General features: G+C 42.0%; 1 protein-coding gene across 2 annotated transcripts in view; it reads left to right on the top strand.

Annotated features, from left to right (window-relative positions):
• LOC119498348 (rho GTPase-activating protein 29-like) overlaps positions 1–14,310 on the top strand; it is a 38,994-nt gene that overhangs the window by 1,225 nt on the left and 23,459 nt on the right. For both annotated transcript variants that reach the window (XM_037787146.1, XM_037787147.1), the window contains exon 2: positions 58–431. In XM_037787146.1, coding sequence (XP_037643074.1) covers positions 149–431 — 283 coding nt within the window. In that variant the 5' untranslated portion in view covers positions 58–148. The remainder of the gene's footprint in view (positions 1–57; positions 432–14,310) is intronic.

The following is a 14,310-nucleotide window of genomic DNA, read 5'->3' on the forward strand; positions in this document are numbered from 1 at the left end:
ACCCCCCCCACCCACAATCACACACATCATCCTCACCCATCATTCTGTGTCTTTCAGCCATCCAGGGACCAGGGCAGCGTGTTAAGTTCAGGGGCTAGCTGGCCTGCTGTACCCCTTGTAAAGGGTGGCAGCTACAGTGGCTGCTGGGATGTTACGGAAGAGCAGCAGTGGTGCCGGTGGGACTAAGCATACCCAGGGTCTGCCACGACATCTCTCCAAGCCCCACACAGGATCTCTGTCTGCTGGATCCACGAAGACCTGGGACATGGGCCGCAGCTCCAAGAATCCCAATCCTCTGAGCAGCATGGGACTAACGTCTCACCTGGTGGGGGCACCAGGAGTGGATCCGCAGTATGTAATGCACCTGGTGAATGATGTACGGGGGTTCGCTGATGTGCTGCTCAGCCTCAAGGAGGCTTTCCAGTTTAGAGGTGAGTTCAGGGGCAGCTGGAATGTGGAGGTGTTTGTGCAGGAGGGACGTGGAAGACCATAAAATGACATAGCTGAAGAAAGCAAATCCACCTTTGGATGCTTGTTACCCATAATCAATGCTGCATATTCATCAGTGTGAGCTATGCGTTATATACTGATAACAGTATAATTGCATATTTTTGTGTGTTTACTTCACTTTCCACTCGCCTACTTTTACTCAAGTTGGGGTTTCTTACATATCAGACTTTCAGCAAACCCAAGATAGTGTAAGGAATGTGCTGCATTCAGGTGATGGTCAAGAGAGCCATATCCATAGCATGATAAGAGCAAGACTTTTTCCACTTGAGTAAGTCTTTCACTTAGAGGAGAGGCTACTGTCTGTGGAGAAGACATCTCTGTCTCTTCTATAATGGTTTTCCCCCCAGACGATTTGTTTAGAAAGGAGCCGATGATGCTATAGATAGCTAAAATTCTCTGCTAGCAAATTCCATTGTAGATACACTGTGAATGTATTGACAAGATGTCTTTGTTTGGCCAGTTGTCCACAGGACTCACAGTTGCTAAACACACCAACAGCTTTTTAAACAGTGAACATTTTTCTTTGACTCATAGGTAGTATATCACACCACCAACACTGTCCCTGTTCTGCTTTGATGCCTTCTGTGCTAACACCCACAAAATACACTTGCACTCATGACACCGTAAAGGATTAAACGTCCAGGGAGGCTCTGTGTGTTTTTGCGATGTTACAGATAGATAACTAAAGCCCAAAAGTTTGCCATCATCATGACAGACAGCGAGAACCACCTGTGGAGTGTCAGCTTATAGTGCGATAACAGCCTCACCACTAACATGCTGGAGCGCTTGCAGTGTTGTTAGCCTCTTAAAAACTACACAAACCCACACTCTTCTACACACACACACACACACAAGCACAGCAGACCTCAGAGCAGACACAGGTTACATACTCTCTCGGTTTTTCTCACTTGGTTTTGATGGCTTTGCTCTTGTTTGCAAAGCCACACAAACACTCCGCCCACACAAATGCTCACATTGTGTTTAACAAGGCTTCACAGTAGCATATACACTGGTAGTGACTTACTGTGTGTCATGTCTTCTGTATATTTCTTTTAGTCAGTAATCATTTACTCTATAAATTGTCAAAAATGAAGGATCCCAGAACAAAAGTGACATTGTGAAATTGCTAGTTTTTCTCCAGTTGAAAACCTAAAGATTAAGAATTTACTTAGCAATTAATTAACTAATCATTTGAGCACTAATGTTATATGTTTATTTATGGTATAGTAGCAATATATTCTACCTTGTCATGGGAGCAAACCTCTGATTTAGCTTAGTTACTGTAGTTGTTTCATTGATGGAGGAATCTCCTTTTGTGGAATAATAATGTGAGACTTCCACTATTACTACTACAACTGCTTCTACTCCTGCTGTTCTGCTAAAAGGCACATACCTACACACATTCACGCATGCTGGGGTCCAACCACAGGTCTGGTAGTGGGAGTGAGTTGTTTAGCCATTCCTCTGGCTGGAGGAGTGAGGCCTCTGTGAGTATAAGCCTTGGCTTGCGTCATGCTGAGTGTTGCTCTGAGCCATCACAAAAACATTTGGGATATTCGCCTCCCCGATAACAACAGCTCTTATTGAGCAGGTGAGGATGAAATCATACCATATGACCCTATAATGTCGTTCCGCTATTTGTCATTTGGATTAGTGGTTTATTGACACAAGCAGCTTGGTGGAACGGCTTATGCAAGATGCTGCAACTATAATGTGTGCAGTCAAAAGTAAACATTGAGTCATTTTTATTACTAATTAGTAACAAAGACTGGTGGAAGATGGTTTTTAATCAAATCCAAGTCAACAGTCCTCCTAGCTTTAAATATACACAATGATCTGAGACAGACACTAACCGTAAACCAAAACTAATATATCACTTTAAAGCTAGCAAGCAGGAAAATAAGACATGTATCATCTCTGACTCTGAACTGAAGTGTTATTTAGAGACTGAAGTTTTAAGCATTTGAGCATGAGTAACAGGAGCCCCATATGCTGTACATCATCCTGAGCATTGTTAGTGATCGGTCTGGCTCTTGTTTGCTGGCACTGGAGCAATCCTGGCAGTTGTCTCTTAAAGACTGATGCTGATTATCACCTGTGAATGTTTTTTTCTTTAGCAGGTGAACAGGCTCACATGACACAGGTCTTTATATAGCCTTATAGAAAATATTCCAATAACCTAAATGTTTTTGTCCCTTTAGTCCCCGACAAAAATGATCTCTGTCCAGATGGACGTTTTAGGGCCGTTTCAGAATGAATCTCCGTCCATACTACCACGCCTAAAAACGCATATCACATGACCTTTCATGTACACGTGACGTTGTAAGAAAAGCTGCATTTTTACATGCCAGCATGGTTGTACCTCTTCAATGGCTAACAGTATCATTAATGGAGATGTTATTTGTATTATGCAGTATTAAGACAGGGTTACACTTTGCTTTGTCTCTGCCCATAGTGTTATTGTTGTGTGATTAGCAGCATGTGCTAGCTTTTTGTTTGAAAAGGGAAACAGCCTGACAGCAACAGCGTGGTTGAGGAAAGCTGCAGGAACAAAGCAGTTAGGGAAGTGGGGAAGAGGTTAGCGAGGCACATGCTAGCTCTCGAGTTATTCTTTTCATATTTGGAAAGGTCTGTCACTGGAGTACTGTGTGAAACCGACACAATGCTTTTCCTGCTGAAGGGCGTGCGCCTGTTAGGATCTGGCGGGTTTGTTTTCCCCTCAGTGTGTGTCTCGTAGCTCCTCATACAGAGAAAACTTTAGCTTGGAAGATGCTTATTTTTCCTCTTAGGACACCCGCCAGTTTTTAGCCGTAGGCACATGCACACAGACTGTTTGGTTGACGGAAACCCACAGGGGAACTCCGTCAGTGACCGTGAGCTTGAGTTGACTAGACCCACCACGTTCACGCCCACAACTTCACACTTGTATATCCCCCAGGGTCAGATTGTGGTGTAGATTTACACTTTTCCTCATAACTGGGCCCTCGGTTACAGCGCTCGCAAGAATTGTTGCCTAACAATAGTCGAGCTGTCAAAGAATGTAACCCAAGAAAAGAATGTGAGTGGCTGTATTAGTTTTGACTGAGCAAGTGACCCCTGTCCCCGTCCCCATGCTGTCCCAAGATGATCTTTGTCCACTCGCACGTTCCAAATGAACCTTAACCTCTCACCGATTGGCTTCACACTCAAAATTTTATTAGATTGTTTAACCATGTTGTATATTTTGACCCCAAAATGGTAAATAACAAACTAACATGTCATTTTGTCAACGGATAGTCTAACATAAATCATCAATATTGTTTTGAAAGGAAGGGGGGGGACGGTAGAAAAAAAAAACAGCAGGGCTTTGACTACGAGTTCAAAGCCTGTAGTCACAAAACAGACTTTAAACATTTTCCAGTTCCCACAAATGTCTATTTTCAAAAACTGCAAGAAAACACAATTATATAATGGTGCATCAAACCACTCAGTAAATCTTGTAGTATCAGTATTTAATTGTTATTAACAATGTAGTCAAACCTTTTCCTATGTTGGAATAACTCAAGCACACACACAGTGTGGATTAATGTCAACATTACAAGCATTTAATAGCAATAATATTACAAGAATAGTGTTTGTGCAGCATTTCAGGGCAAATATAATAAAAGAGAAATGCAATACAAATGTCAGAATATTCTTAATTCTGAAATTTGTATTTAAGCGTGTATTGCTACGCAGAAGACAGCTTGGTTAATGGTTTTAATCAGGATGAAAAAGGAGTCCTCCACACACAGCCGAGCTGCCGTCCCCCTCCCATCCCCCCACTCTCCTGCATACTCTGCATTCCTTTAGAACAAATGTTCACTTGTAGCTATAGTGCCTTCAATAGACTAATGGTAGGTGTGAGGCGGATTGACTTTGAAAACTCTCCTAAAAATAAATTCAGCTTAGATTTGTGGTCATAAATACTACTCGCCAGAGGCCATACAGCCAAGGTTGTCTGTCATTTAAAGTTTTCAGGTTGGGAAAAGTGGAAATTTGATACCTATTTTTATGGAATCCAAGGGAAATATTTCAGTCCTTGCAACAGAGTAAACATGCCAGTAGAATATTTCTGATTATATGCATTTACTGAATGACCCTGGGGGAATCACAACCATAAAACTATATCAACTATACAGGACAAAACTGTTATTTGGAAGAATTTGATCTTTCTCTTTGTCAACTACGAAGAGTCTTTCTACAAAATGCTTCTGTTGCACAAGCTCATGTGCTAAGCCCTGTTTCGTCATCCTCCTACATCCTTGTTTTGCTTTTATTTATGTGACCACACAGGAGCAGAACAAGTGTACATTTCACTCAGAAATGCATCGTATTTTAAAAATGTGCTGAAACAGAACAAACTGTGGTTTGTCCTCATTATCAAGCCAACAAAAAAAAGTAGGAATGTGTGTTGAGTAATGCATTGTGGTGGTAGTTATAGATAGTGTACAGGCCAACAGGATGAGGTTTTAACTTTAAATGGCTTTTGTTACAACAACAGATAGCCATCAGGACATTGTCTGAAACTCTATTTCCGTGAATGTTTCTTTGCTCAAGAGAGTTTGGGTTGCTTATTTTAGCCTTTAAGTCTCAGGTGGAAAAGAAAAAAACACTTCACACTAGGTCTTTTACAGTTCCACTTCGGGGTAGAACAAACAACTCACAGCATAGTTGCAGAGCATGAGGTTGAACGCTTATTTACCACAGATAAACAGAAAATGCTCTGCATACAGTGAGTGTAGTGATATGTGAGTAGAGGTATTAAATGTCTTAAAATGAGGAGGTACATGTCTAGCTGACACACAAGTCCTTGTTTCACTATGAAAACTGTGGCTTTTTTCCCAACTGTTGGTGTCACCATGACACTCTGATAAGATCTGGCTGTACTCCAGTTAAACTGCATTGTTCTGTGTTTCCCAGTACCAGTCTGTATCTGTGTTGTTGTCAGAAGGGCAGAGTAGGCTATATGATAAAAGGCTGGTTTGGTTGTGTCTTAGAGGGACTTGTTTACCTTGCTTCTGATTGTAATACACTTGTTTATTCATGGACTTGTTTTTCTTTCTGCTCAAAAAGGTTTGTGTTGCAGTTCTGTGATGACTGGAAATGTTTAGTGTTGTAGGGTCAATTGCAAATTATAAAATCTATGTCCTTTATTCAGCTATTAGAGTAAATGCTGGCATTCTATTCCTTCCATCCTTTTCTTGAAGAAGGAGGCCAATTTTCAAAATTCAACCAATTTAAAACCCTTTTTTACTGGCCACCACTCTCTAAAAACATACCCAGCAATAGCTACCACAAATATCTCCCCTTCTCTCACAAGTGCCCCTGTGCCAGCTGAAGTGGACCCTTGCGGGTGGTGCCTTCAATTGAGAGAAAAGACGAATTCTGCCACATAATAGTTTAATGGCCTGCTGCTCTTAGGAGAAAGAAAGGAGAGATTTGTTGGGCAGTAACTTTCCCCTGTGATGCTGAAGGATGTTTTTGTGCAAGCTTGTGGTCGGGGTGTGTTTCCTGGGGTGGGATTTATGGTTATGGGCTGTGGATGTTTGTGTAGGAGATTGGTCATGGCGAGGGGTGGATTGGCCAGTGGAGCTCCTGCTAGCAGGGGGACGTCACTGCTGCCGATTGGGCCCGACCTGCTGAAATTTACAGCCGTGGATGAGGCCGGAGCAGAGAGGAGGGGGCTGAGGCTTGTGATGCTGGTTTGTTAGTCAGACTTGTTTTTTTTTGTAGAATACCAAAAACAGCTAATGGTATGCTTGCTCAGCGAGAGAGACACAACAAAAGCATAATTATGCCTGTCCCAGCAAAGTCTTACATCCTCTGTTTCACACGTCTGAAAGAATGAGTCATTTCTGTAGTAATATCCATAACTCACATTCCCATAACTGTAGTGACATCATTCCTTCAGGTCGGTGGAGGTTCACTTGCAAAACCTTGTACTAACAACTTTTCAAGGTGAAGCCATCCCTCGGCCAGCCTTTCTATGTTCCTGGTGGCATAACAGCATAACAGTTAGAATTGAAACAATTTGGTAGATTATTCGATTTGAGTCATTTTTCGGGCAAAAATGCCAAAGATTGTCTCATTCCTGCTTCTGAAAAGTGAAGATTTGCTGTTTTTCTTCATCTTGTATGATAGTAAATTTAATATTTTTGTGTCTTTAGGAACATTTTTGGTTTGGACTAAACAAAAAATGTACTTTTTGCTACTTAAACTTAACTAAGTGGTTTCCTATGAAGACAGGAGTTTATTTTGTAAAGACTGTATGCATGTAACGAACGGAATTTGACACATACGTCACGTGTTTCCGGACATTTGTTGGAAAACGCACGAAAAATGAGGAAAAACTTCTTCTTTGTAAGATATCATACGAACAGTTGTACGAGGATACGTTGCAGGATTACCGTTATTATTTTGTATTATAAGAGTAAAAAGAGACATCAAAGTAGAATAGTTACTATCTTAATGGTCTAAAACTCTATGGTTTGGACTGGAATCTTTAGGCAGTGATTAATGTGTACAAGCTTTTATTTCCTGTTGTCCTTTTCTGCTTTGTCTCGCCTCCCTGTGTACCTGATACCCTGTGGTAAACAGTGTGTTGATTCAAGAATGCAGTCTTATCATGCACCTGCTGTATAGTCCCCCCAAACATGTAATGAAGTGTCAAAGCCTGCCTGTGAAGCCCAGACCTCACAGAGGGTAGTTCACTAATAGGCTGGGAGCAGGTAACTGTTTATGGAGTGTTTACTGTCTGTGTGATGTCTGGGGCCCACTTTGTCTCCAAACAAGGCATGGGAAAGACAGAGAGGCACCCAGCAATGCTGCGTTTGTTTGGGAGGGGGGGGATTAGTGTTTGGAGATAGTTTCCTGGCCAAACAATTCCACCTGTTGCAGATCAGGTTGCAGGCAGCTCAGCAATGCAAGCAGAGTCTGTTACAATGAGTATTTAATGTTTTCTGGCCTTGTGCTTTGTCATTGAAGGGACTTGTGGATAATCTGAGTGTAGTTTATTTAGTCCAGGTGGACAAAAAGAGTCCGTTTCCATTTGTAGGGGAGCATTTGGGGTGATGACTAAGTCACCACAGACAGCAATGCGTCACTATCCCGGAATGAGGTAGACGGATACGCATCTAAAAGAAAACCGGAAAATCTTCTGCTGCTACAGGTGTAAATCCGTTACCCACCCTCTTTCCAGAGAAGAGGAGGAGGAGGAGGAGGGATGCTGATGGAGAACCCTGGCCTCCTCGGCCTTTCGGTAAAGCCCTTCGGCTGTTTCCCAAGCAGCAATGTGTCACTGCCGTGGCTTGTTTCATGTCGGGCAGATCGCGTGTCCAGACAGGCCAGTTGATTGCCTGTTGTTATCAGTGGGGGGAGTAGAGGCTGTAACCTCTGTCAGGCCACCTGAAGATTTGGATTAGATTGGTCATTCTCTGCACCAGACACACAATGAGCTTTGCTAGACACAATGGGACCCCCGCACATAACAATATAAGGGGGAGACACTAATTTAGAAGCCAAATGTTTGAGCTTCTGTATTGTGCTTGAGTTGAGTCACCACTTAAACCTGCTTAAAAGTGACACTCAAACATAATATGTGTTTTGAGTATTTAGCAATATTTTGGCAAAAATATGAGTGAAGTGGATTATTCTGGATGAGTAGTTTGAGCAGTGTCTCTTGACGTCTATATTCATTCTTTTCCATGTGGAAACTGGTCACTAGTGGAATCCATTGACATGATTTGCAGCTGCCAACTTTTTACAGCCACCTTTCAAGTCTACGGGGACTGACTACTGATAGATTTTAGGTGGTGTAATCCATGATGAACCTGGGCAAAATCATTGATATTATTTAAAGAACACAAGTGGCTCATCCATATAGGACTGCAACTAATGATTATTTTCATTGTCTATTAATCTGTTGATTATTAGTTGTTTGGTATATAAAATGTCAGAAAACTGGCGTTCAGTGTTTCCCAAAGCCCAAGATGACGTCCTCAAATGTCTTGTTTTGTCCATAGCTCAAAAATATTGAGTTTACGGCCATAGAGGAATAAAGAAACTATTACATTTTACTATAAAATATTCACTTTTAAGAAGCTAGAAAATCAGGGAATCAGTAATTGATTACTCGTTGCAGCTCTGCATCCATATATACTTAATTTTATGGTTTAGTTTTGGAGTTAGACTTAAAAGTGCAACACGTGGGGACATGCGGATAAACCTTTTTTGTTTTGTTTGCAGATGATTGTATAATGAATTTTGTTACACATATGAGCTATTTCTGTCATTGATTTCTATCTGTTTGCATGCTGAGCTCTCATTGCATATTGTGAAGTAAAGCACCCCAGTAGCAGAGCTGTTTCAAACTTGATGTTTGGGCTTTATTATGCACGTTGCATTGCAAACTAGACTAGAGATGTCGGAGGCCCAGGGTAATAAATCTAGTGGTATGGTCTTTTTTGTGGTTACGTCATGGAACACTGATGAAAACCTTTACTGCGAGAAAGTAAATATAGAAACCTTTAAACTGCCAGACGGGTGACTTTTTTATTCCAAATTGAATTAACAAAGTGTTCTGTACAGTTAGAGCTAAACCCACTTACCATAATTGTATTTTCAGCACTCAGCTGTCAGGAGTTGTGTATCAAAAAAGGGACTAGAAGCATGACTAGTATGATTGTTAGGTATGTGATGGATCTGCTGCAACATCCCAGGAGAGACTCTGATATAGAGCTGAAACAACTAAAAAAGATTTGTCAATCAACTATCTTGATAATTATTAATTTAAATGTCAAACATTTGATGTTTCCACTGTCTTAAATGTGAACATTTGTTTTTTGTCGAGGGGTTTTTGTATTTCTTTTGTTTGATTATTGCGTATTGTTGGGCAACAGTCTCACTCTTTCACAATACAACAACTATTTTTCATTGTGACTTTATTTTCCTAAAAGGGAGGGAGGTCTTGGTGTTGCAGAGAATAAATGAAGCAGACCGAGCGTGAAGCGTGGCTGGGACACCGTCTCATCCCACCACTGTAAAGAAAGACAAGGCAGCCTTGAGCTGCGTTGGCGTTGGCAGGGGGTCCTCCTTTAAACAATATGGCCCGACTCTCTGCCTCAGTGCTGTTATCTCTACCAAAACAATGGCATGGCCCCCACAATTGGCTGCAAATTTCTAGTGGGCTTTTTGATGCCATTGTTGTGACAAAACCACTCACCACTGATTTTTACCAGCTTTCTCTCAGCTGTCTCATGCTGCAGTGAGCACAGATCCTCTCACACAATTCAAAGGGCAACAATGGTGGCGATCAGTATGAGCTGTCACACAGAATATGACCTTGTTTTGATAACTTTATTCCCGTTTCTGATTGGTAAATATAATTCTTTTGTTTGCATTTTTTAATCTGGGTTTTTAGGGGTGAAGAATTAACAATGATCTAAGTAGCCTAATTGCACACAGACTGTGCTGACACATGCACAGTGTGGAGGTTAAGCCATGTAGTAGTAGTAGTCCTGTATTTGACAAAAAGGTACCGAAATAAGTTTTTTGTTAAAGGGATTATTTGTAACTTCTTACATGTATAAATCAATCCGGGTCGGTGTCCCATGCGCGCTCGCGTGTTGCTACGCTGTTCATACAAGACTCCAACACAAACTACATGGAAGCAACAATCAAGGATTCAAATGTAGTTTCTGCTGATATTTGTCATGATCCATTTATATTTTCCTTCATATAACAGCAGCATAGTGCGTGATTAGCCCAAGTAGGCCTATGTTAAAGGGATAGTTTGGGTGTTTTGAAGTGGGGTTGTATGAGGCACTTATCCATAGTAGGTGTATTACCTACAGTAGGTGACGGTCAGCGTGCCCCCAGCATTGAGAAACAGACAGGAGCACCGGCACCAGAGCAAAGCAATACAGTGCTGTGGACTGGGACGGCAGAAAAACGAATTTTAGCCACCTAAAAGAAATTATATCTGTTTAAGTGTACGCTATATTTAAAATATTTTCACCGCTTTATCTTGCTGTCAGACAGCCCTTTCCTTCCCCTTTCTGACAGGGAACTGAACTGAAAGTGAAACTTATCTATGCTCTCTCACTGTATTGCTTTGCTCCGTTGTTGGTGCTACTGTCTGTTTCTTGATGCTGGGGGCGTGCCGACCATCATCCACTATAAGTAATACACCTACTATGGAGTATCACTACGAACCTCATACAACCCCACTTCCAAACACCCAAACTATCCCCTTTAAGACTAGATCTAGGAAAGCATTTTGAAAATGTTTGACATCTCTGCATAAAAAGTATAGTAGACTACATGAAGTGTAATTTGTTGCAGGAGATATACACAAGATTTGGACAGCCTCTCTTCCTCAGTACTTTTGAGGTGTTGCTAAAGTCGATACACATGATAGATAATGTAGCTCTGCTCTCATTAGTGTGAACATGGGCTTTGTTCGCTGAAGGTCGCTGTCAGTGTGTATATCATTAATTAAAATTGCTGGCTGCTATTTGTTTTTTTTGTGCCACTCCATTACAGTGTTTAAGCACAGTGGATCATGTTTGACAGCTGGCAGTGGGTGACAGTAAACAAAGGATACAGCAAATACCATTCCATGAAAAAAAAATGCCCTGATTGGCTTCGGTTCCAATCCAGCAGATTGGCTCGGGACATCCCTCACTGTCTTTGTTGCCACAACATCACAGCTATTGTTATTTCCTCACAATTTGTATCCCCTTCGCTTCTCTGAAGAACAGATTAGTCTAATTAAATCCTTCTCTCTTCAGAGGAAAGGGAAATGGGCGATCCTAACTCCACTTCTGTAATGCTAAGTGTTAATTCTCAGGTGTGGACCTCATTAGGACTGGCTCTCATATGCTAATGGACAAACCACACATGTCTTTTATATGACAAATCTTCAAACGCTGCTGAGCTACCAAAAATATCCCGATGACCACAACTGAAGGAAGGTTAAAAGGAAGGGGAGGGTGCTTAATGAAGGCCTTTTGTCAGTCTCAGTAGGGAGGGGTACCTCAAAGTGTGTCTTTCAGGGTCAGGGACCTCTCGCCCTGGGGCAGGTGAGTCCCCCCCTGCTCTACAGGACACATTTTCTATAATCCTAGGGGGTGGGGGGCGAGGGACAGGGGTTGGTTAGCTTCTAATTAGAAAGGTGGACCCCGGTGTTGCTCTTGTGCCCTTTAATTTTGTGTATATTTGGAGAGTGTCTTCATTTCTTCTTTGTGTTATGTTCCCTAGTGATTCATTGTCAAAATCTTTTCTTGCCTAGTGTCTATATTAATCTCTCCTGTCGTTCTTGTGAAATACTGTCACAGATGGCTGGGGCTTATGTCTCCGTTGCGGATTATGTCTCTTCTGCTATGTTTTACACCAGCCAATTGAATTAGTGTGTGCGTGTGTTTTTGAATAAGAGAGGAGTCAAGTGGGTAACACACACACGCAGGCTCTCATTTTCACGCCCTCTGTAATTCCTTTTAACGTTGCAATAAATTCAGTCTCTCATCTCATGCTACTGCCTGGTGGGGTGGCCTTGATGAAAAGCAGACGACTTTTCTGTTTCCAGACGGTGTCCCTGCTATTTCCAAAGCAGTGAGTTAGACATGAACTCACCTATTATCTGGTGCCAACTTCCCTCCGCTGATTAGCCTGCATCAGAGCGGGAGACGGACGATCTGCCTTTCCTGTTGTTTGGGCAAGATTCATCGTGTGTCGAGTTTTTCTTCTTGGCTTTTATTTTCCCAAAGTGCTTAGGCTACATCCACACTAATACGTTATCATTTTAAAGCGGCATTTTAAGATGAAAATCTCCATCCAGATGAGCATTTTAGGGCTGTTTCAGGTTATAGAATAGAAAAAGTTTCACGCGATGGGGCTGGACGAATCAGGGAATGACACGTCAAGACTGATAAGACCCAATTGAAGAAGCGAACGTGGGTGTCTGCGTCATCTTTTTTAAAGTTATTCGTTTCTGCCCATCCAGACTAAAATACAACCCTGAAGTTTTAAAACTAAAACGGGGTCAGCAGCGTTTTCAAATGTCTCCATTTTAGCAGCTTGAAAATGCTGGAGCAGTGTGGACCCTAGGCTTAAACATAGCAAAAGTTATCCGTTTTAAAACGAAAATGTATTCGTGTAGATGTAGCCTTAAAGAGACTGTATGTAACTCCTTACACGTATAAATCAATCCGGGTCGGTGTCCCATGCGCGCTCGCAGACAAGACTCCAACACAAACTATACGGAAGCACCAAAATCGCAAAGTTATATCTAGTGAAGCCCGTCTTGCAAAACAGTGTTGTCCGCAGTCGCAGGACGCGGGGGAGACCGTAGCTTTGGTCTCCAGGGCCGGAGTCTCTGCTGTACTCTGCTCCTCTGCCTGCCTGCTTGCCTTCACTCACACAACGCACTCGTTCTCGCTATTTCGCTCCGCTCTCACATGCATGCGCACACACTACACACTGCAGAAGAGTTAGTTTAGCTCTGAGAATATCTAATGAATGTACAGTGGACGTTTGTGCAGAAATAAATGCTGCAGCTCCTCCAGACCAACAGAGATTTCCCGTGTCTTGTAAAGTGACAAGTGTAGGAATGCTGTGGAAAAATCAACACAGAGGACCTATAAATTTGTGAAGAAGCGCATTCATTCAAACCCATAAATACAGATAAATGGTGTACTACCACTCACTTCTTTTGCGTGGTTATACAGGAAAGGCATACCTCTCATAGCAGAGTGACTGCTAGAATGTGATATGGTTGGCAAAATAAAGGGATGGATGTAATCTAAAAGCATTTTGTACATTCTGTTCCCCCTCAAGTGTCATCTTCTAAAACCACACCACAGAAAAATGCAAGATCTTCCTCAGCTCTTTTTCTGCCGCTCACACTGTCTGCTGATTGCTGCAGAAAAAGTATGCTTGCATAATAGCTACCATGTTTGCCTCTATCAGTCACCTCTTAAATGTTAGTTCTTCCTCATAATTTAGTATAAGTGCCCTTTTATGCGGTTGCATTTTATAAATTGTGTCGTACTCCAACTCTGCACCACAGTTGTATTTATTCAGTGCTTGTAGCAGGCCTCAAAGATATTGAAAGACACTGTGTGGCTGTTGCACAGATAACATCTTTTGTGCTAACTGGGATGTTTCTCAACAAGTACAAGTTTGACTCGGCCTCGCTTGCGACCACAAAAGCACAAAAAGCACGTCATCCTTTCTGTTTTCATCAACTCCACCTGTGTGAGTACTATAACCGTGACTGACACAGTGTGACCTGTTTACTAGACACATGCCTTTTCCGTTGAACATGGTGTCACCGTCTGCCTGGAAGAAGCTGAAAAGAAGTTTCATCACAGAAGTTTTATGCTGCAACAACTGATTTAGTCACTGTCTGTCAACCACGACCATCTTCTACTTTTCATCTGGTGTCACAACTATGCAGACAGATAAAACATAACACTTGCCCTGAGGGAAATTGTCTGGATTAGACAAAATATGCCATCAATGTGTCATAGTTTCATAATGACAGAGTATTTGCCAAGTAACGTGTATGTCTAAGACTAAAGGAATGCCAAGAATTCATTTGACACTGGCTAACCTTTGACTCAAAGTGTAGTGTTATGGTGGTGACTGTGACTAATAGGTGAAAATGTGTGATTGCAAATTGTACATGGTAGTTGGATTTCGGATTTAATCAACCCCCTGAGACCCACGGGATCGCGGATGATCCCGACCGACTTTACTGTCTTTCAGAGGCTGTAGCAG

The sequence above is a fragment of the Sebastes umbrosus genome, chromosome 12 (assembly GCF_015220745.1).
Source record: "Sebastes umbrosus isolate fSebUmb1 chromosome 12, fSebUmb1.pri, whole genome shotgun sequence".
Taxonomy (NCBI): domain Eukaryota; kingdom Metazoa; phylum Chordata; class Actinopteri; order Perciformes; family Sebastidae; genus Sebastes; species Sebastes umbrosus.